General features: G+C 37.9%; 1 protein-coding gene across 4 annotated transcripts in view; it reads right to left on the bottom strand.

Annotated features, from left to right (window-relative positions):
* Positions 1-24,181, bottom strand: part of LOC137056245 (cadherin-18) — a 331,361-nt gene that overhangs the window by 74,915 nt on the left and 232,265 nt on the right. For all 4 annotated transcript variants that reach the window (XM_067430266.1, XM_067430265.1, XM_067430267.1 and 1 more), the window contains 2 exons: positions 13,153-13,447; positions 2,520-2,639 (listed from right to left, as the gene is read on the bottom strand). In XM_067430266.1, the coding sequence (XP_067286367.1) occupies positions 2,520-2,639; positions 13,153-13,447 (415 nt within the window). The remainder of the gene's footprint in view (positions 1-2,519; positions 2,640-13,152; positions 13,448-24,181) is intronic.

Genomic DNA, 24,181 nt, shown 5'->3' with positions numbered 1-24,181 from the left:
AATATTGTGATTGTAATACATTAGACCTACAGTGGCCCACTTGGCATCTTATCTTGTTCGCCTTCATCACCCACCTTTGTACTGGCGAATCCGAGTGCGAGATATGCCACGTTTTCTTGACACCTGACATGATGTCAACTAGACACAATAAAGCCAACGTGGCAAATTCATTTGTAGGCCTACTTCGTGTGTGAGAGCGCTCGGTCAGAAATAGGACGGGGCATACGTTTACTGTCTGGATCTGACACAGCATCACTGGTTGAACATCACGGGGCTGTGTTTGTTTTTGATGCAGCATTATTTTGGTATTTTTGAATTTTGAAATATATTCATCATCTGCTTTACTCAGTGGTTTTCCAGAAATCTCAAATCTAATTCTTCAATCGCGTCATGTAGTGTTCTGTTATTACGTGACAACGACCATTAAAACGTATAAAAGACCGCTCAAGCGGTGAACTTAGTCATTTAGGGGAAAAAAATTAAAATAAAAGAATTAAGTCAAATGAATGTGTTCAGTTTTTAATTTACTTATCTGGCAAGTAGCCAAATAATAAGCACATGTTGAATTTTTTTTTACCCTGCAGAGGTTACTTTTGCACAACAATCTGCTGACTGTACACTATTCCTTAGTGTTGTCAAAAGCCCTGACTGTGATACAAAATCGGTTCTGAAATGTTTTAAATGTGACGCTTCGATCGCTGTTGAGCTGTAATCGTAACACCTCTGACTGGCCATTGTGCTCACGCGCTCTTCAGATGTGCCTGTGATTGGCTACAATGATCAACGCACGAAAGTGTTTTGAAAGCGGAAGTGAGGGCGTTTTAAAGCTCAAGCAGGACTCGACCAGCGGACCGCTAGGCTGATAGGCTCCTGCATTCAAATGCTCCCGTGTGTATCTGTGTAAGTGCTCTGTTAATTGATTGAATCACTGATGTATATTTACAGCATGTTTGTGAAGCCCTGACCGTTGTAGCCAATCACAGGCACATCCGATGAGCACGTGAGCACAACGGCCAGTCAGAGGTGTTTACGACTCCGCTAAACAGCGATCAAAGCGTCACATTTAAAACATTTCAGTACCGACTTGGTATCGCGGCCTGTACTTTTGACAACCCTACTATCCCTCAGCTTTACTCCATGAAGGAAAACCAACAGTATGTTCACACATCCGCTTGAATATTTCACACGCGTAATGTCAGACGTTACATGTAAATGTTTCTGGCTTTAATGTCAATGTGTCTGCAATCCATTTTACCTCTGTAATCTGACATATATCCAAGTAAAACAGATGTCCCTTGGTTTTATCTATTTGGAATTTGTTGGTCTCCCTTCATTCTTCCTTTTCATCTTTTTCTTTAATTCTATCTTTATCCCTATCTTTTCTGCATTTCTAATTCTTAAATTTGTTCTATCCTTTTTTCTGTTCTTCCCTTCCTTCAAATGTTCTGTATTTTGTTCTCTTCCTTTCCTTTCTGTCTTCACTACATTCTTGTTCTCCTTCGTTCCTTCTCTTTTCTTTGTATGATAAAGGCACAGAGGTTCGAGTGGCATTTCAGCACGATGGACAACGGCCGTGTTCCTCTACACCAGCGGTTTCTAAAGGGCTCTCCTTTCGTAGAGAACTTTTTTATTTTGTATCCCTCCATATTTTTAGATATGCCAGTGTTAGCTGCTTTCTGTTAGTCTGGGACTAAGCTTAAGCCTTGTCTGTGAAACTGGGGATTAAAGTTTTTGAAAGTCTCTTATGCTCTGAGAACTTTTTTTCTTTTTGAATGTTTTATAATGAATTCATGTGATGGCAAAGCTGAATTTCCTCTCTGCTTTTTATTCCAACCTTTTTCTTTTCATCATTGCTAGCTTTTGCTTCCTATTTTTCATGTTTCTTTTTTTAATCGATTTTTTTTATTTTTATGTTTTTACTTTTCATTCATTCATTATTTATTTCTCCTCTCATTTCTTTCTCATCTCCCTCCCTCCATTCATCCCTTCCTTTCTTCCATCCAATTTCTTTCCTTCTGCCTTTTCTCTCTCTCCTTGAGACAAACACAAACTGTGGCTTTATTAACATTTAATGGATCCTTGTAAAAACCCTCAAACAATGTCCACCTCTAATGAACACCAAATCCATCTCAAGGCACTTCAAATCTCTTTCTCTCTCCTGCCGTCTGTCTTTATCCCTGAAAGCCTTTACACAATGTTCTCTCCACCTCATTCTCCAGGGATGCTCTCCATTATAGAGCCAAGATCCAAACAATACTGCATGCATGTCAAGCTCTATTTCTGCACAGTAAAAGGTGCCGGTGGGGTATTGTATTGCTCACAGCTGTTTTTCTGTGAACAAACTTCACAGTCTAATATGAACATCTCATCTGAAAAGGTAAGACATGTTTCCTTCGTGTTCTTTTTAATTGTACACCTGCTAGACAAAAATGAACCAGCAGCGGTAAACCTTCAGGCAATGAAAGCACCGTGTTTTGATTCCCCTTCACGGACACTATGGTCAGAAGTCATGAATTTACCAGTTTTGGGGTCGACGGAGAAATATGGCTGTCCGTGCAAAACGCTGTACACCACCCGGGCACTGTTTCCGTACGTAGGGTCATCTGCGTCTGTTGCTGTGACTTGAAAAACCGATGTCCCTGCAGAAAGAGAGAGAATAAAGCATTGGTGGATGTGTTTGAATGGTGGAATGATTGTACTTAATGTGTTTGTGTGGAAGTGCAATGTGTGAGAGAACAACAGATGCAAAATTAAACAAAACAAGAGTGAACAGTCCAAATGTATTCCTTAATCACCATCACATTGTCTTCATGTAGACTTAAAAATAAGTCCCTCAGCCACCAGGGGTTAAAGCCGGAAATGCAGTCGTGTGCTTTGGAATCTCTCTCCGTCTCTTTTGAGCCCTCTCATTCCCTGCTCTGTCTTTGCTCATTTCAGACATCTGCTTACAGTTTGTCTTTCTAGCATTCTTTTTCTCCCTCCTCCAGCTGACAGTAGATCTCTCATTCCTTCCCTGGCTCGGGTCACATTTCTCATCTGCACTTGTTCTTGCTCACTTTCATCACAGCTCACCAGGTTCAATCCATCCATCTGCATTGTCTGGTGCTGACTTACTGCAAACACCACAAAACATTTAATGCAGTTTCGACGGCTGAGGCGTAAAATAGGATTATGGAGGCAGAATCTTGAATTTCATTTTTTATTAATCTCAGTCTCAGTGTTAAATTCTCTCTCTCTCTCTCTCTCTCTCTCTCTCTCTCTCTCTCTCTCTCTCTCTCTCTCTCGTACACAAAAGATTATTGTTCTGTGTTGTTGACTATATTGAAGTTTGGGCAGGATAAAAAATAAAAAGGTGAATAAATGAATAAATAAATAAATAAATAAATAAATAAATGATGAAAAAAATCTATGAATTGAAATAAAAAATATATAATTTGGTCTAAAAGCTAACGCCATAGAAATGATGAATGTCTCATTTTGGTTTTGTAAAATGTCATCTTGAGACGATTCATTGAGAATTTAAACTCCACACGATATTTGCTCTATTTTTAAACAAAACATTTAAAGAAGCCATACAGTATGAGACAGAGTAACTCCAGAATGCACTGTGAAAATAAATTGGTGGAAAAAAAAAACACACATAATAAATTAAAGTGTATTTAGTTAAATACTGAAAAGCATCACTAATATATTTGGTGTAATTAATACAGTAAATCATTCACATAGGAGGATCAATAATACTGAGGCAGCTCACTAGGTTTCAGAATAAAGCAACTAAATACACATGAAAATATCAGTAACAAATTGTTCAATTAATATATATATACATACACATACACACACACATATATATATATATATATATATATATATATATATATATATATATATATATATATATATATATATATATATATATATATACATATACATATATATATACTATTGATATTACTATTGAAACTATTGATCATTTTGTTTCTTATTCTATGCATAAATCAAAAAATAATAAAAAATAGTTATTTCAGGAAACACTGCCTGAACAAAAGTCTCTTTATCGTACACAATTTTGTTTTTTAAATGTATCTTGTTTTAAGAATGTATCGAAAAACACGACCACAAGGCACATTTTCTGCAGTGTTCTCTTGTGGCGAGTGAAGTTGAAAAGCTGTGTTCTCCCGCAAAGACTTTCAAAAGCTTTTCAATTACGGTCATCACTCAGCGTAATGCACACGAGAGAGACAACGTTCACTGGTTCCTGCATAGTTCAACAGCATAAAGACCCCATAGCCGCAATTACCGTTACTGCTTCAGATAAGTGTAATTTTGGTTCTAATCCTGAAGCTTCAGTGGGTCAAAATGAGTTATCTTATCCCTCTCTGTGCTGTATCCAGCTCTCAGCTTCACTGAAAACATTTCTATCAGAGTCTAGCAGCAGCTGGAAAGTTGCTGAAACAGCTTGTCTAGAATTTTCTGACGAGCTCGTCTCCGATGGCCAGCAGATGAACAGTGTGTGTGTGTGGAGGGAGTAATATTTCAACACCACTAATAAAGATTTTTTTTTTTTTTTTAAACAAACTCCCAAATCAAAATTTTACCCATAAAAATAAATTATAGTAAAACTGAAATGCAAGCAGTGGCTTCTAAATGAGAAGCTGGGTAATATTTTAAAAGTCAATACTGATCTTCTGCTGTTTAACACGGCTATACACACTCAGCAATCACTTTATTAGGTACCCCTGCTGAAAAAGACCAGCTTACACCAGCATGAATATCCAGGCCGGTTTATGCTGACTTTGGTGCAAATTTTCCAGCTTGTTTTCCTAAAAATCCTTGGTATGTTCGCTTGAGAAATTAACTTTCTCGCTAAATATATGCACTATATTAGCCTATTCATGATATCCTACTGAACCTGTAAAGCCCCTTTCACACTGCGATTCCGGAAAAAACACACGGATAATGCGACCCGGCATTTGTTCCCGGGCCGCTAGATTTGGTCCATTCACACTGCCAGCGAAATACCGTAATATGTGCGCTTTCACACACAACCGGTAACGGTCCCGGATCGAGTTGACACGTGACATCCTGATGTGACGTATAATGGCGAGCGATCTCAGCTTCAGCGCGGACAGTAAGGAGCTCTGTGGTCTCGACTTGTGTCCAGTTTGTGCACATTTCTGCTTGTTTCATTTTAGTTTCTTTTGTATACGAACACTCTCTGCGTTTAAAACACCGACTAGCTCTTCTGGCACTGCAGGGTTGTATTATTGAAAAAACAAGCTCTAGGAGTCGCACGATAACTACGTACACGTTGCGGCATTAGTTTCGGCTTTTGTTCACACAGCGCTCGTCCCGGGTCGAATCCCGCAATATTACTAGGTCCCCGACTCGGTCGAATTCGGTAATCAATCCCGGGACGTGGTTGCTTTCACACAGAAGGCGACCCGGCAATGTTCCGGGAATATTGCGGGTCCGACGTGCAGTGTGAAAGGGGCTTAAGTGATGTCTTGGTTTTTTTGATGTATGTTTAAATTAGGGCCGGGACTCGATTAAAAAAATGTATCTAATTAATTAGAGGCTTTGTAATTAATTAATCGAAATTAATCGCATTTTAATCGCATATAAATATTTTACCTGAGAACAATGAGAAGTAATTTTTCACATGTATTTTTAGTATACCATTGAATAATGACTGAATACATAAGCTTAATCAACAAAATATTGTTTATTTATTTCAGTCCAGCAGACCAGCGCAATGTTTGCCATTAAGTGTAGCAAAAGCATATTTGTGATATTTGAGGCTTGATGTGCTGCGGTGATATGCAAATTCCTTGTTGTATAGCTTGCACACAACCCTGCTCTTGACGACGCTTCCATTCTTTCGTTTTTTAAAACAAAATTTCCCATCCACGGGGCCGAGCAAAGCGGTCTCATCAGCTTCTTCGTTCATGTTCACTCATGCCCTGCGTATCAATCAGCTCCATAGTTCCCTAGTCAGGGCACTGATCAAGACATAAGTCAATGGGCTGACTCCCTGATCAGTGCCCTGACTACTGAACTAGGGAGCTGATTGAGCCGCACCCAAGGTTTGTTGTTGTCTTGACTCCGGAGCGCTAGTTGGTGTTCCAGTATAATCGGTCCGTCGAAACTGATTCATTGAAAAACGTTCCGCGGTGCAAAAATAAATGCGGTTAAATTTTTAATTTTTTTGCGTAATTAATTAACGCGTTAAAGTCACGTAATTAATTAATCTTAATTAACGCGTTAAAGTCCCGGCCCTAGTTTAAATAAATCAGTCACTGACAGCCACTGCGTATAAATGATTATATTTCAACAACAAATTGGTTTTGTAATTAGATTTAGAAGTTAAAGGGTTAGTTAACCCAAAAATTAAAATTCTGTCAATAATGACTTACCCTCATGTCGCCCGATACCCGTAAGACCGTTCCTCTTCAGAACACAAATTAGGATATTTTAGTTGAAATCCGATGGCTCAGAAAGGCCTTCATTGACACCAATGTCATTTCCTCTCTCAAGACCCATAAAGGCACTAAAGACGTCGTTACAAAGCCCATCTCACTACAGTGACTCCACAATCATTTTATGAAGCGACGAGAATAGTGCGAATAGTGGTCATGAATCATGATTCGTATCGCGTGTCAAACTGGCAAACTACTGAAATCACGTGACATTGGCGATATGAATCACGAATCAATCTGCTGATTCACGAACGTTTGAATCTTTATTTGAGGTTTGAAAACTAATGTGGAAGAGAAGACGATGCTGAATAAAGTCGTACTTTTTGTTATTTTTGGACCAAAATGTATTGTCGACGCTTCAAAAGAGTCTAACTAACCAACTGATGTCACATATGGACTACTTTGATGATGTTTTATTACCTTCTGGACATGGACAGCAAGTGGACATACACTTACATTCAAAGGACAGAAAGGCCTCGGACTAAATCTAAAACATCTTAAACTGTGTTCTGAGGATGAACAGAGGTCTTATGGGTGTGGAACGACATTGGGGTGAGTCATTAATGAAAGAAATTTCATTTTTAGGTGAACTAACCCTTTAATGCAAAAACTGCCTTATGTGAACTTTATATGTTTGCATTCAATGGGCTATTTGAGTGTTGATTATTATATGTAAAATAAATAGCAACTGACTCAAGGCTAACTGTTTGGGCTCTGTCCTTCAATATTGTAGCAATGTGCAAGTAAGAGCTCTCTTTAGAGTTTACAGCATTATCTTTAAGAAACTTTCAGTTATAATTGAATTCTTTTAAGGACAGACACAAATTGTTCAGTAAAACACTGTTTAATAAAAAGCTATTTTATATTTTGTTTTGTCTCCCCTGCTGTCCCGAACCCGTCAGTGTTGTGAACCGTTACCCCCCCTGGTTTGCAGCGATGGTCCTCACAGTCCTCATTATCAGACCCTCTAGTTTCTCAGAGCTGAGAGCAGGTTTGGCTCGTACCCAGTCGATAAATTCAGATTGGCAGAGACAAACCATCAACACACAATTAGATCCAGAACACACTCAAACGCACAGGGAATATTGACGGCGGTGGACTAGTGCTGCGTGGGGGCATAAGTGTTACTGTCCAGACGGTCTCAGGCTGCTCAGAGATGCCTACAGATAAACGCCTCCAAACACTCAAGCCTCAGAAATAAGAGGAAACAACACTAATTATTCATTTCCCTCTTCTTCTGTCGATCCTTGTTACCACAGCACCTCTTCTCCATGTATCTCATCAATACTAATCGACTGTGCATGTGTTCTTACAGCTGCGAATGTCAGTCGAGGTGATGCTGTTCTGGGGGACAACCTTCGGGTTATCGGGTTAGTCTTGCATTTCCAAGAGCAATGAACGTTATGAACCAGGTAGCGCTAACAGCGAATAGCTTATATCCCCATGGAAACATTTTCAGAGCTAATCCCATTGCAAAGGTTTTGTTTACTTAGATACAATTGAAAAAAACATGTTTACCGAAACAAAAATACAGAAATAAAATCCACAGTGGATATGTGGAGATGAGTTAATTAACAGTGAATCGTCTGTGGTACATGCGCCCTTGAATCTGAGCACACTGCAAAAAACTAAACCAAAAATTTAAACAAACAAACTTTTACTTAATGAGCATTATTCCCTAGTTTTTCAGTAAAATGTGTAAATATACATAGACCAATATGTTGCATTTCACTTCCGTGTGCTTTCAAACACTTGAACATTGTAGCCAATCACAGGCACATCCGATGTCAGAGCGCGTGAGCACAATGGCCAGTCAGAGGTGTTACGATTACAGCTCAACAGCGATCGAAGTGTCACATTTAAAGCATTTCAGTACCGACTTGGTATCGCGCTCTGTACTTTTGCTTACACCACATTCTTTGCTGTATTTTCCAGTCAAAACAACAGATATTCAGCTTTTTAAAACAAGCAGAAGATATGCGGTTTCTCCGGTAGTGGGCGGAACCAATGCACAAACGGCAATCTCATTGGCTCATCTATTAAAGTCCCTGTTTTGAGTTCAGCAAATCAGTTTGAGTGAATGCTGACAACATGATTAATATTTGATGAACCCAGCAGCTCATCAATCCTTAGTGCGTTTTATATTGTTATTAATAGTAGTTAATAGTTAGCCTAGAAATCTATAGAGTCGGTGGGCGGGGCCATAATGACGATGGCCGAGTTGCGTTTGCGTGCTTCTAGTAAACACAGAAACTGGCGAACGGCGGTCTTTCGAATCAGCTTTGACCGCAACTCTGGAAGACTTGGAGTTAAGCTTTTCTCTGAGAAAAGAACAAAGAACGGGATTCTTAAAAAGGGAAGATGTGTTCGGAGTTTTGCCGACCGGATATGGCGAATGATTAATCAACAAGCTCCGCTTCACCTTCGTTGCTCTGGTTGGTTGTAGCGCTATCCTATCGCGTGCAGAGGGAGTTTGAAAGACAACTGTTTATCCCGCCCCTCAGATTGAGCCCTGTCTATGGTGAGTTTCCAGACCAAACATCTTGATGTGGGTCTGGCTTGTCAGGCTAGTTAATAGTAGTATTATAATCTGATTGGAAATTAACTTTATCTATTACCTATAGACCTATTACTATTATATATTTTTTAGAAATACTGAATGACCATTTATATCTTAAGCACCACCTCCAGTCCTCAACTGAATTAAAATATAAAAAATGCATATATATATATATATATATATATATATATATATATATATATATATATATATATATATATATATATATATATATATATATATATATATATATGAATGCATTTTGGATATTTTAATTGAATTGCACGTGTGGGTATTTATATACACAATAATTATACACATACAGTACACACACACACACGCTTTTTTGTCAAATTTGTGCTGAGACACATGCAGCCTGGCTAATGGGGTTCTCCAGTAGCAGCACTAGCATAACATGGAGCAGTTATTTTTACGGCTGCAGCCTCGACTCAAATCAAAACACAAACAAAGTTAACCGGATTCATCTGGTTTTCAAATGTTTGAACGAATCTATAAGATGAGACTGACATTCTACAAAGGCAGAGCATCACCTCGAGATAAAACTAATCATTGATGGTCAAGTGGACAGTCCAGCTCTAGCATAACAGCGTCGTGTTCTCGAAGACATCTGTAATTGGGATTCTGAACCCACTCTGCGCATGAATCGCCAACAGAAATGGACAACAGCCAGGCAATAATAGACTCCTTCAACATTGATTGCAGCTGGTCTTCAAATCTTACGATACCTCAGATCATTGTATGGGCTTCAGTTGCTACAGCAACAGCCAATTGGGACCTAAATAAACAATAAACAAAGCTTTCTAAACCCACAGGCCATAATCTCCACCAAGAAGTGTTGCACACTGCCAAAATAAAGAGAAATATTTCATCTGCACATGCAAGCCAGGAATATAGCCTTCAAGACTCTCGTAGAGACTAGAAAAAAACGACTATTTTATCAAATAAATGCAGCCTAACAACTGCATGATAAAAATCACGTGAAAAATTTATATTGTGATATATGCAAAAAACTTAAATAATTGAATTATAACTTCAAAGGGAAAAAAATTAGAAAAAAATCAAGGATAATTTATTTATAGTTTTATCAGAGTATAAAGTGGACAAGTAAAGAAAACTTGATTGCTACACAGAAGCTAAGCGAGAGTTAGAAGCTAAATTAATGGAGAAAAAAAAATCTTTAGTTTTTCAGCGTTCAACAATTTGAACTGTGCTCAAAAGTTAATGTATTGACTTTTCCCACATTAGTATTTCTATCATAACCGCACAAATCCCCTGCAGTTCCATCAGAAACCCCTAGGGGTTCGCAAACCCTGGGGAAACCCTGTTGTAAAAGAATCTCTCACTCTCTCTATATAGTTTTTCACAATTTCTCTAAGTGGAAGTGGAGCATTCTGGAGAAAGCACATAGTGCTCTCTAAGAGCTATGGGGCTCCTGAGGGAACTCCATCCGCAAAACACAAAACAAGAGGATAAAAGCCATGGGGTGGATAGAAAAAAAAGCAGTTTGACTAGGAAAATGGAGTGAATCAGGGAGATCTGAATTAGAAATGATGGATCTTAGAGAGTGACAGCTTATAGGTTTGCACCGGTACAAGCCTCTTGTAATAATCTATTCTGACAGGTATGTTTTTTAAAAGCCATTTTAATTTTCACAAGCCTTTATTTATAGAAAGGAATGGACCCGATCACCCAAACTTGAGATAAACATTTTAGACAGGGCGAGCAATACGCTATTCACTCCTCCTCAGAGAAAAAAAGTGAGAAGTGAGAACAAAATATCATGGGTTTGGACCAGGAAAGGAATTTCCTCAGAGCTACCAAGAGTCAAAAGAACACACTTTCCTATGTGTATCTGGCTTTAGTCTCCTCTTCAATGTAAGTCTACAGGAATTGTGTACCGGTGATGAGAAACTGTAGGCCAGATTGGCTCTCCTAATCAGAGGCTATATTTACACACGTCAGTTTTTGGGATTGAAAACCGCATTTAAGGCGTGAGTCTCGAAATGTCCCGTACACACAGCAACTTACAAAAGTGCAGTGGTGGAAAGAGTACTGAAAAAGCATACTCAAGTAGAAGTACTGTTACTTGTCAAAAAATGTAATTTAAGTAGAGTAAAAGTACCTGTCCTAAATACTTCTCAAAGTAGGAGTAAAAAGTAGCCGTTTTAAAAGTACTCAAGAGTAGTGAGTAGTATGCTATGAATGTTACTCCACCTTATACCCTGCAAATTTAAAATGTAGCTTACTCTTTAATGGAAGATTCTCAGTAAGAACAAAAACATGATGTCACCAAAAATATTTCTATATTTCTTTAAATATTTAGTTTTATTTTTGACTGTTAGCACTAAGAATATAGTCTTGTAATATTTTAGAAAACAACCAATAATCTGGTAACATTTATGACAACCATTCTGTAGAGGTTTTCTTGCAGTTAATTAAAAAAGGTTGCAAAGCTTTGTGCATTAACAATTTCACGTTAAAAAATGTATAAAAAATCTTTCTTTTCAAGACACATTTGTGCTTTAATTTCAATGGACGTTTTCTCTATAAAAACAATCGAGATCAGAATCGAGTAACATCGAGTAAAGGGTTTTCACCACTGATTATTTTTGCTTGGAAAAAAATAAATAAACCTGAATATAAATCTGATGTTTCATAAAAGTTATTTGCTAAATACATGGCCTGCAATTTTAAATCGCCATGTGAGAACACATTACATTAAAATATGCACTTCAGTAAGCTGACAGAAAGCAGGTTTATGTGTTTACATGTTAAACGAAATTGACGTAAGGGACAAAGATCTAGCAGTGACCATCAGTTAATGCCTAATGCACTTTGAAGCCTGGCAAACAATCGAGCTAAATGAAGAGTTTCCAGCAGATGGCACCGCGAGCTTGTACAGCGCTAACAGAATACAGACTATTTATGCATGTATTGGAAAATGTAATATTCTGAGGTCCAATTGTAGTAATTGTTCAAGGCAATTTGACGATTGCAATCATCATACAGTAGCCAGCACTTACCCCCCTTTCATAAAGCGCGCGTGCCTCTCACTCTCACACTGGTCGCTATGGACACGCAGGACTGATTATTCGTCTTAGCCAATCACGTTGACAGGAAAATAAATAAATATAATGTAGTGACGGCAGGTTTAGGGAAAATAGCGCAGTAAAAGTACCGACACAGCACTTAAAATGTACTCAAGTAAAAGTACACTGTTTTTAAACTACTTAAAAAAGTTAAATTCCTGAGAAAAACTACTCAATTATAGTAACTTTGAGAGTATTTGTATTTGTAGTTCGTTACTTAACACCACTGCAAAAGTGCGACGGGAGTCAAGCCCGTATTCTCTTACCACCATTGCAACAGTGACTTTGGTACCAATATCACAGATGACATAGTCCATACAACTGAAATGTCTCAACAAGCAATGATATGCTACGTTAAAATCACCATGCAGCATTTAGTTTACCTCATGTAACTTATATACAACTAAAATACAAGACTATAATACAAAATACTAAAATACAAAACTATATTGAATCTCTCTTCCTATTTTTTTAAACAGGAGATGTATTAATTATTAATTATGATTTTATTTTCTTATTATTAAATAAAATAGGAATTTAATCTTATTATTCCAAGCATATGACATTTTATTTACAGCAGACAAACATGTGACAGACCAACCACGTGAGCAGCACATTCCCAGGTTCGCAGAAAGATACATTTACTTTAGAAACAACACTAAGATACTCTGACTCTGATTTCCTGGATTGTATCTTAAATGTATTGTATTTTGGCTTACTGTACTAGTGCAGTTTTTCACTTGATTATACATAAAATGAGTGAACATTTGCCAGAGTAGTAAGATGGAATACACTTGTATTACACAATTTCATCTTGTTTTAAAGATTTTTTGACAATAACTCAAAAATTGTGAGAAAAATGTGAAAAACAAAACAAAAACAAACTTCAGTTCATGAGACAGTTCATGAAATGACAAATGACTGATAATAATTCTCATAAAAGACCACAGGCTAAGCTGAAAGAAAGCATTTTACATAAAAAAAAGAAATAAGAAAATCTCACCAACTTCCGACATCTCAGGCACAGATGTGACAAAGGGTCCGTCTGGGAATTTGGGAGCGTTGTCGTTAATATCCTGAACTTTTATAATGAACTCTGACTCTGGCTCCAGGGGTTTATTGTTGTTGCGGTCGATGGCTTGTGCGTGAAGAACATAATGCGATTTCTTTTCCCGGTCCAGACTCTTGGTGGCATGGATGTCTCCCGTTACCTCGTTGATGATGAAGATACTTCCTGCTCCTTCACCGCTAAGGATATACCTGACCGAGCCATCGCCTTTGTCTGAATTAGAATGCAGCTGAAATGAGAGACAAAGAAACGCTGGTGTGTGACTACTGATATGAATCAATACATTGCAATATATTCAATAATTAGGGCTCATTAACACATAATCATCCAACAAGCCCTTAAAGGAAGTGTATGTAAGATTGTGACCAAAACTGGTACTGCAAGCGGTGTATCCCCCCTCCCCCTGATTCGAGGCTGCCAGATTGGCTGCAGGATCAGCAGGAACGTTTGTAGATCTGCAGCTGTGGTAACTAGAGCAGAGCTGGCAACCCGGATGCAGAAACACTACTGACTCGTGATTGGTCGATAGGTGGAGCTTCAGGCCAAAACACAACATGACATCATCAACATCAGTTGAGGGCTGCATCAACAACTTTTAAATGACAATATCCTGGCCGGACTACTGTTGTCAGTGATATAAGTATTTGACATTAACATGATTTCTTAATGTCTAGTGACATATCAGGACCATTTTTTGCCCATGATTCATTGAAATACATTTCTTACATACAGTTCCTTTAAGCTAGAACATTGTTATGTACCTTACACAGTAGTTCCGTGCAAACCAGAGTGATCTGCAAAAATCATATGCATTTGCTATTGGCTGATGGTTGCTAGGGTGCTACCTGTGGTTGCTAGGCAAAATACTTACTCCTCAGGAAGTCGACCTATGAACAGCTTACTTATAATTATCCCTGCACATTAAACTGGGACAGGAGAAAGAATTTAACATCATACGCATCACCTTTAAAGTGACTTGAAAAAGAAATGGAGGATGTTAGATGTTGAATAATGTATTTGCATTTAGCAAACATTGAACATCATTGACTTCATCTGCTGAACCGGAGGATTGTCCTCTGAGAGTCTCAGATCATCTAGTGTTGATGTGAGATCGTGCCCTACTGCAATGTCGATAAAAAGAGAGAGAGTAGATGCAAGGCAAAAAAAAAGAAAAACTGCCAAATTGATAGGAGGAGGATTACACACAGCTCTCTAGCTGATGGCTACTCAGTTAAAGCTTATGAAAAATACAATACACCATTCGACATGGTGGCCCTGCAGACTGCAAACACAGTAGCACATTTACGCACCGAACTTGCACTACCATAATGTATCTGGATGATATTTGTTTCCTCAATAAGTAGTGATTTTAAAATATTCATATTAAAGGGTTACTTCAGCGATTAGCATATGGCTTTGTATCAGTAGAAACCCTGGAGTATATTCAAATGATCGTGCTCCCCCCTCTTATATCCCCCTGAGACGAGAGATTTATGCATTTTATTTCTGGAAAATTTCCTGAATTTTTGAATTGAATTTTTTTCAACTCGTGCATGAGGAATGGAGATCACACTTACAGCACAGCTCAGCTACAGGCATTAATTTAAACGGATGCTAAGCAATGTAAGTGTTTTAACTTCTCAAATTAATTTCTATGAAAGTTAAGCTTCCAAAGGCATGAACTGAAAACGCGCTGTGAATGTATGCCGCGAATGTGGTCGCGATTACCTCAGCTCTCATCACGAGAGCTCATCAACTCATTTATGACGTTAAATGTAATCTGACTCCTAATCTGAGTCTTCTGTGAGACTCACGCGGGAACTCGATCGTTATATTGAACACACACGTTCAGTATTTAATTGTACTTTCCGAACTCAGTCACTGTAATCCGGGAATGGCCTCACAGGGCAGCTAAGCATTCTGGGAATTGTAGTCTTTCATCCCCATGAGACAAAATACAATTTCTGTCTTTTCTCAGTCTAGAAAGCACCAAATTCAAAAATAATTTCACATTTCTACAACATTAATGACCCAGTTTAAATACAGATTCATCTTCCCAGCGCTGAAGTACCCCTTTAAAATTCTCACTAAACAAATTATAATACAATGATTATATTATGATGATTAAATAATGTTATTTTGAGGGATTGCTTCAATATTATTTTCTTTTTATTTAATTATCTAGTTTATTATTATTATTATTATTATTATTATTATTATTATTATTATTACGTTTGTATAATTTGTTTTTACTGGGGTCAAATCTTTCATTGGATAACATGCATTTCTGAAAATTGTTATACAATTATGACACAAAAACCTCAGTAAAAGCATGTTTAAAATGCTAATGGGCTTTGACTATCAAAGGCACATATTAAAGTCATTAAAACGGACAATATTTATAGACTGTAGTTGTTATTTGGATGATTACTGTATGCTGTGAACCCAAGCATAGGCAAAGTCAAACTCAGCAGACTATTAAAGCTATTATGTCAAAACTTACCCTGATGTATAAATACTTCAAAATTTCAACAGTATCACATTGTATTCTCACATTACAGTAATGAGAGTTAGATTATTTTTGCATTATGGTCATGATACTTGAGGCAGAAATGTGCTTAACTGTCATGAAAATAAAATCTTAATGCCACCACAATTCTTCAAAACAGGCTTTAATTTTTTTATGCACATACATAATTTCCTCCTACTTGATTTGTATAATTTCCTCCTACTGTTGATTTGTGTTAAGGATTATGTTAGGTTGAGGACTCATTTTGTTTCTGTTTCCTTTCTCTGTGTAGCTCCCATTCAATTTGTTCCCGTTGTTAGTTTTTTGCTGATTGATTGTTTGATTCTGTTCACCTGTTCTTCATCTCGCTTTCCTTTGTTTTTATCTAGCATTTATATTGGGCGTTTCAGTTGCTCTTGGTCGGTTCTCATTTGAATTTGGCCCTATCATATGCCAGGAGCAATGCGGCAGTTATCATTTTCATGTCCAGTTGTTTAAATAGCAAATGGACTCGCGTTTATCTGTTCAGGCGCATTGTTGGAGTGTTGACCAACTGAAACCTGGTCTAAAGTCAATAGTGCTGTATTTTTTGTGTTATTTAAAGAGCAAGTTAATAATATGCGTCTAGAGGCGGGTGCACAACGCGTGTACACTCTGCTTATTACACACACAGGGACGCGCAGCAGCACACAAACATTTTTAAATATTACAAATAAAATAATTCCTCTCTGGAGAAGCGTTCAGTCTTTTCCGCTCGCAAATTCCAACACTGTCAGAAAAGGTACAGTTCTGTCACTGGGGCGGTACCCTAAGGTACAAAAGTGAAAAGGTACATCTTTGTACCTTACTCACCCCTAAATGGTACATATTAGCACCTTAAAAGGTACATATCAGTACTTTAAGGGTGCATTTAAGTACCTTAAAGGTACATAGTAGTACCTTAAAGGTACATAGTAGTACCTTAAAGGTACATATTAGTACCTTTTCGTTTTTTTTTACCTTAGGGTACCGCCCCGGTGACAGAACTGTACCTTTTTTTTCTGACAGTGAACCATGTAAATAGTCCATCCTCCATGGCGTGAGCGCAAATGGCTTTTAAAGGGAATGGGAGATGAGACTGATTGGTTTATTGAATGTTACACTCAAAACACACCCATGACTCATTAAGAGAGTGGGTACAACCTTTTCTGACCATACGGCGACCGTTTTTCCCATCGTTAAACTAGCAAAAGTGGATTCTAAGTGCACTTGTGTGCTTAGATCGTTAAAATAAGGCACAGAGACTATATATTTTCCGGAATGCCCTGCTCATCTTCATCTTTATGTGTGTTGCCATCCACAGACTGTGACAATTTGAGGGTAAAATGTGACCTGGATATGTTAAAAGCTTTTGTAAGATTTTCCCACCTAAAAGATTTCTTGAGTCTTTGCACTTACAATTACCTCTCTCTGGGAATGGAAGGAGTGATCAAACATGAAAGCAAACCCGCACATTCAAGGATGATGTCTGGCTGCATGCCCTCTAGATGCACAGAATCATAATCATTTAAAAAAAAAAGTTGCAAATGACAATACTGTCATTCCCAAAGCACAGTGAAAAATGACAGGAGCGGTTAACGTTTTAGGAAGGCATAATGTGAACCCATGGGATACCTGTGCACTGGTGTTTCAGCTCTGCACACAAGTAGTAAGCTCATTGCATGGTGTCTCAAGGCTCATTGGTTTTGTGATAAGGCAAAACATTGACAGAACACTCAAAGCACTGAAAGCCTTGGTTCTCCTGAGTGTTTTATTGTCACTATCCAATAAATGTCAGATTGCGATCCACTCCAGCTCAGTTTAATGACTCAAGCACGGACTAAAGCAAACAAATACCTCAAGCCATTCAAGCATTTATAGTCCTCAGAAATTCAACACTGATCCCGTTTATGTTTTTTAATACATGCTACTGGTCGTATTGTGCCTCATCAGAGCACATTTGCAGAAAATATTGTATTATGTTATCAAAGAGCCGAATGGGTTTTTAGGCACTGTTCATCCACTTGGTTAATTCACTCATCCAATCTGGATTCATCCACTTTTCATGATCCAATCAATTCCTGATGGATAATGTTATTTTTCTCACAAAATTTCTTCTTTCAATCTTAAAAGTCTCATCACATTAAAATGGATTGTGACTGACTAAAGGATTGTGATGCATATGTTATATTAAAAAAAAAAAAAAAACAATTCTCAACGGCATGTCAAACTGTGCTAAGGTTTCACCATCGGCTGCATTGGCTGCGGTTACGCCCACTGAGTGGAAAAAAAACTCTGAGCAGCAGCATTTTTTTTCATGACCATTGGTTTTGGTGATTGCGATGAAAAACACAAAAGGGCTAAAATGGGAAAAAGCTTTGAGATTGAGTGTAATAATAGATTTGACAAGAAATCTGAGGTATATTGTGGCCAGGTTGACGAGCGAGAGACATGATGGGACCGAATGAGGAGCGCAGTTTCCCCTGTTAAATCTAGTCATGCATGCTCTGATGGGAAGGTGACATCAATGCATACCTTTATAACTTTTTCATGCTTGAATGTGAAAAAACAAACACAAAAAACACCTTACTTTTCACAAATTTGACATTGTTGCAGCACCTCTCATCCCAGTCTGTCAGTAAAACTTTGTTTAGTTCCGGTCTCTATAAAGACCATCCTTCTCAAAAGCGCAATGTACTCTGATTGGTCGGCTAGAAAAATGTGTTGTGATTGGTCAAACTCTTCAGATGCGTTTCAGAAATGTACCATAACAGTGTGAGTTTTAACAGAGTACTAACTAACTCAGCCAGACCAGCCCCTTTTTGCGTAAGTCTTTGGTGGGAATCATTTCAATGAGTGATATTGTGACAGCATATTTCCGAAGAAAACTCAGTAACACTTTATTCTAAGGTTCAGTTATTAACTATTAACTAGTTGCTTACTAGCATGCACATTACATATTAGCTGATTATTAGTACTTATAAAGCACATATTAATGCATTATTCTGTATTACTTTATTCTATATATCATAATCCTACCAATATCTAAACTTAAATGCTACAAAAACTACCTTACTAACTATTAATAGGCAGTAAATTAGGAGTGCATCGAGACAACAGTAGTAATTAATAGTGAAAACGTGCTCCCCATACTAAAGTGTTACTGAAAAACTCTTCATGAACGGCACACACTGATGTAGAGAACTTTGGAGGGACTCCAATTTTCATGCTCCAACAGTAAAATTACATTTTGAAAATAATAAAAATTAAAAAAAAATACAAAAAAAAAAGCATAATAGGACCCTTTTAAAACAAACATCAACATAACATACCAATATAACCTCAAATGTTTCTCATCAAATACTTCTGAGAGGACATGATCTCACTGGTGTGTGTTTTTATTATAAATAGAACTTTTAGGAGAAACATCTATAAGATAAAGTTATTCAAAATGTAAACATGAGTTATGAAAGAGAAATATTTGAGCAACCAAACATTCCTCTGAACTCAGTTTTGTAGATTGAAGAAAAGTGCAGTTTGAATAAAAGAGACGTTTCCTTCATTTAATCAGGATAGTGTACGTGACATTTTAAATCAAAGCTCAGCCAGTCTAATGATCGTTCAAGGCATATTCTGAAGCATTCAAATTAAACACTTAAAAAGGTTAGAGAGCACACATAAGATCCCATACATCAATTATTAATTATAATCTGAAATGTATTACAAGGAACAAAGTATTGTCTTTGCAGCCCCTGAGTTTGTGGAAATTAGAGAAAAATGGGATAAAAGATATTAGACACTTCATCCACACCATTACATGAAGGGGTGAAACTCATTCCCTGAGATATTTGACTGTTTGAGGGCAAGAAATGTGCAAACCGTGGCCGGTAATACAAACAGCGATGTTGAAATGAATTCATAATTAAAGGGAAGCGGGGGCTGATTGCACAGCCGGGTCGTCTGCGACGGTGAACTGTCCGTTTCTGTCAGTAAACAGAGCACTCAGGCAAGCAGTCAGTAATTAGCTGAACGGTCAGAGCTCACACTCGGACTAGAACCTCTCCAATCAGAAGACAAGTTAATGAGACTTTATGTTAGAAGCCCGTAAACAAAATCAGTTGCAGCCACAGTGAATCTGCACCAATTATTTTACATTATCTTCTCAAAAAACAATCTGGGTGCACCTCAATCAGAATAAAGAATAAGCAATTAAAGCTTAAGCAAGAGTGCTGATAGCTGAGAAACCTGAATTTCAGGCATGATTTGTCCAAATATTTTTACATACGTATCATTTAAAACTAAATATAAGCTAAATAAAAAATTAAACATGGACCACAAAAGGAGAATAAAAAAAAAAAAAAATGTCCAGCTCATCTATATAATGGCAGTGAATCAAGCTTTCTTAAAAAAGACACACGTGTCACAGAATGATCCTGTGCTACAGGCATAATATATCCATTTTGTTCCTTATAACAAGATATTATGACATTAACATCTGTCAGCTGTCGTTCTGATTGTGAACAAACATAGTTCAGGGGACTCGTTTATAACCGCTGCGTACGCCACTTCCTACGCATAAGTTGCGACTTATAAAAACAAAACGTGCAAACATTTTGGAGACGGATAAGTTTGATGACACTGATGCGAGCTGATGGACTGACGCAGATGAAGGAGTCATGAATGAATTGAGAGATCTACTTTCCCTTGGTATATAAGAATATCCTGTAAGTTTCGGAGCTGAAAACTTCCTTGTTAAACTTCCAGACCCACGCCTGATTCTGTAGCCCCGCCCACCGATTTGTGCCTGACATGAACAATAACATAGGCCTACCTGGAGCTAAACCGGATCGAACTTTCAAGCAATAAACATACCGCACCAGCTTCATTCGGATTCCAGTATTATGAATGCATGGATGAACTTTATTTTGAGTAAATATCCAGCTCATGTGGGGAAGACATTGAGTGTTTGTGCCTTTATTTCATCATGGATTTGTTTGTAAACTAGAGACAGCATTTGTAGACAGGATGAGATTACATGAATGAATGAAGCAACACACTAATGTGGGTAAAATTTGTTATTCAATTAAATAAATAAATATATATATTATGATCACTGATCAGACTCGGATAAGTATCCTATGGGCCAGGGCACACTAAAAGCTCAACATCCCAGGGCTGTGTGTTTTCCAGACGGGCTACCAAGTGTGTTGTTTATTCTCTCTTGACTTGTTATTTGAAGGAAAAATGCAACTGCGGAAGTTTTGATCATGCTTTGATTTGTCTGACTCTGCAGTCAGGCCTGTGTGTGTGTGTTAGTGATACACGGTTCGTGCTTATCTATCGGGCGGGCCAAGTAATAAAAACAAACATTCCAATCAATCCCGGGTTGATGAGAGATAAATCATTGTGTTTGTTTAATAAAGATATTCTGCAAGCTGGAAGAATCTTTCCGGTTGTACAATCCCTCACATGTACTGGCGGGGGAGCTAAAGCTCGATAAATATGCAAAGCTTATTCATAGCAGTGGGCGTTTACTTTAAAGTCTTCAGTGCTGCACGCATAAAAACTGAGCATTCAGGAGAGACCCTTAAAACCAGGGTAGAAAATAGCCTATTACTTACTCATTATGATGTTTTTGAATTTATGCTGTTGACCTCAGACAACAGCATGAAACAATTTTAAAAGCCAGTTCATGACATCTTTAAATCCACATAGGTCCTAATCATAAATACAGTGCATGTTCACAATGACAGATGAAATAAAATAATGATTTAAACTCTGTTTTAAATCTGATATACACATTTAGATTAAATATGGCTTTCGCATATTAAGAGGATATGTGGCATGCTGTGTTTAAGGGCCCTATTTTAACATTCTGAGCACATGGTCCACAGCGCATTGCACAAGTGCACTTAGGGTGTGTCTGAATACACTTTTGCTAGTTCAACAACAGGAAAAGCAGTCAGGATGCCTGGCACACGGTCAGAATCTGAGACTCACCTCCCATTCCCTTCTGTCATGGCGGAAAGACTGAGCACTTCTCCAGAGAGGAATCTTTTCATTTTTAATATTATTTATGTTATGTTTGTATGTTGCTGCACATCCCTGTGTGTGTGTGTGTGTGTGTGTGTGTGTGTGTGTGTGTGTGTGTGTGTGTGTGTGTGTGTGTGTGTGTGTGTGTGTGTGTGTGTGTGTGTGTGTGTGTGTGTGTGTGTGTGTGTGATAAACACTCCCTTTAAATACCACAAAAAATACTGGTACTAAAAAAATAAATCTATTTCAGTTGCCTCAAAATAGCAATGTACCAACAGTGCAGTGCGCCTGATAACTGATGTATGATACGGCCCTTAATGTTTATTTTTATTTTTATGTATGATACAACTATATAACATATTTCTGCTCAAATAATGATCAATAAGTGCAATAATCTCTTTCCATTAAAACATATAAAGCAATTAATTCTAGTTGGCCAGTGTGAAATATTGAGACAAACTTTCTTTGAAATGTATTTTATACTATTCTGAGTATAAACTGGATGATTTTAGCAATGTAATGTGATGGCACATCACTCATTAGGGTGAACTATCCTTTTAATTTCTTTCATAATATGTTATATGACACTTCTTACACAAACAACATATCTTACATTCACACTGCAAGTGAAAAGTTTCCTATATTATGCATTTCAGTTTGGTGTGATTTACTTTCTACTGCTGTTCCAATAATGCCAATGGGATAATGGGTACTGTTGGAATTACACACATACACACCCTGACAAATGAAACAGGATTCATTGTGAAATCCCAAACGCTACACTATCAGGACTGCTGAACCCAACACCATCCCTTTTACGCTCCGGCTCTGCTGCTTCCAAATTTGGTCCCAGCTACACAAGGGAACATAAATTTCACTTAACCTGCAGTCAGGCTTCTAATTTGGCCACTGACTTAGCTGGGCACAGGCTAATATATCACACTCTGTCTCTGCACCGGCTCCTCTGACGCTCAGTCAAGCCCTCACTAATGGCAGGAAATAAAAGTGGCACTGGGTCAATAGAGCCAAGACCAGCAAGCTAAAACACAGGGTGGGCCATCATTTCTGGAGTGATAACAGAGTGCAATGTATTAACTTTATCAATTAAATTTAAGCACCACATATAAAACTGAATCCGCTCTGTATATCAAATACAAAGATATCAAGCATATGAAGGTAAAATAATAAAAAGGCAAAGTAGGTGTGACGTTAAGAACACTGTGAGAAGAAATGTCTCCTCCACTTTAACAAGCTCTTTCTGAAGAGAGAGAGAGAGAGAGAGAGAGAGAGAGAGAGAGAGAGAGAGAGAGAGAGAGAGAGAGAGAGAGAGAGAGAGAGAGACATATGCACAGTGTGAGTTCAGCTTTACACTGCAAAAACAGATTTCTTAATCAGAATTTTATCTTTTTAGGTTACACAAAATGCAAGACTTGTCTTCAAGAATATGTCTGACTCAATAAATTAGGATTATAAATGTATTTGTCTTACTCCATATACAAACCATGTATTTTTTAAAACATAAACTTCATTAAATTGATATATTCTCTGAAAACAAGCAATATAATACCTTGCAATTCAATTTAAGGATGACATTAACATTGAATATTAACATTAACATTCTAACTAATGACGGTTAAGTCTCTTCATCATAGCACCTGCTAGTGGGTGGTGATGTGTTAGAAGCAAGAAAAATAGGCAAGTTTTAGGATGAGCAATTTTGACAAGGGCCAAATTGTGATGGTTAGACCAAAACTCCAAAACTGCAGCTCTTGTGGGGTATTCCTGGTCTGCAGTGGTCAGTATCTATCAAAAGTGTTCCAAGGAAGGAACAGTAGTGAACCAGCACGTGAGGAGCAAAGGCTGGCCTGTGTGGTCCGATCAAACAGATGAGCTACTGTAGCTTAAACTGCTCAAGAAGTTAATGCTGGTTCTGATAGAAAGGTGTCCGAATACACAGTTCATCGCAGTTTGTTGCGTATGGGGCCGCATAGCCACAGACCAGTCAGTGTGCACATGCTGACCCCTGTCCATCACTGATAGCGCCAACAGTGGGCATGTGAGCATCAGGTGAGCAATGGAAGAAGAAGGCCTGTTCTGATGAATCACATTTTCTTTTACATCACATGGACGTAAAAAAGCCAGCGGAGGCAATGTGATGCTTTAGGCAATGTTCTGCTGGGAAACCTTGGGTCCTGTCATCTATGTGGATGTTATTTTTTGACACATACCACCTACCTAAGCATTGTTGCAGACCACGTACACCCTTTCATGGAAACAGTATTCCCTGGTGGCTGTGGCCTCTTTCAGGATAATGTGCCCTGCCACAAAGCAAAAATGGTTCAGGAATGGTTTGAGGAGCACAACAACGAGTTTGAGGTGTTGACTTGGCCTCTAAATTCTCCA

This window comes from Pseudorasbora parva, chromosome 21 (assembly GCF_024679245.1).
Source record: "Pseudorasbora parva isolate DD20220531a chromosome 21, ASM2467924v1, whole genome shotgun sequence".
Taxonomy (NCBI): Eukaryota; Metazoa; Chordata; class Actinopteri; order Cypriniformes; family Gobionidae; genus Pseudorasbora; species Pseudorasbora parva.
The sequence above is the reverse complement of the archived record's forward strand: the minus strand, read 5'-3'. Positions and strand labels throughout refer to the sequence as shown.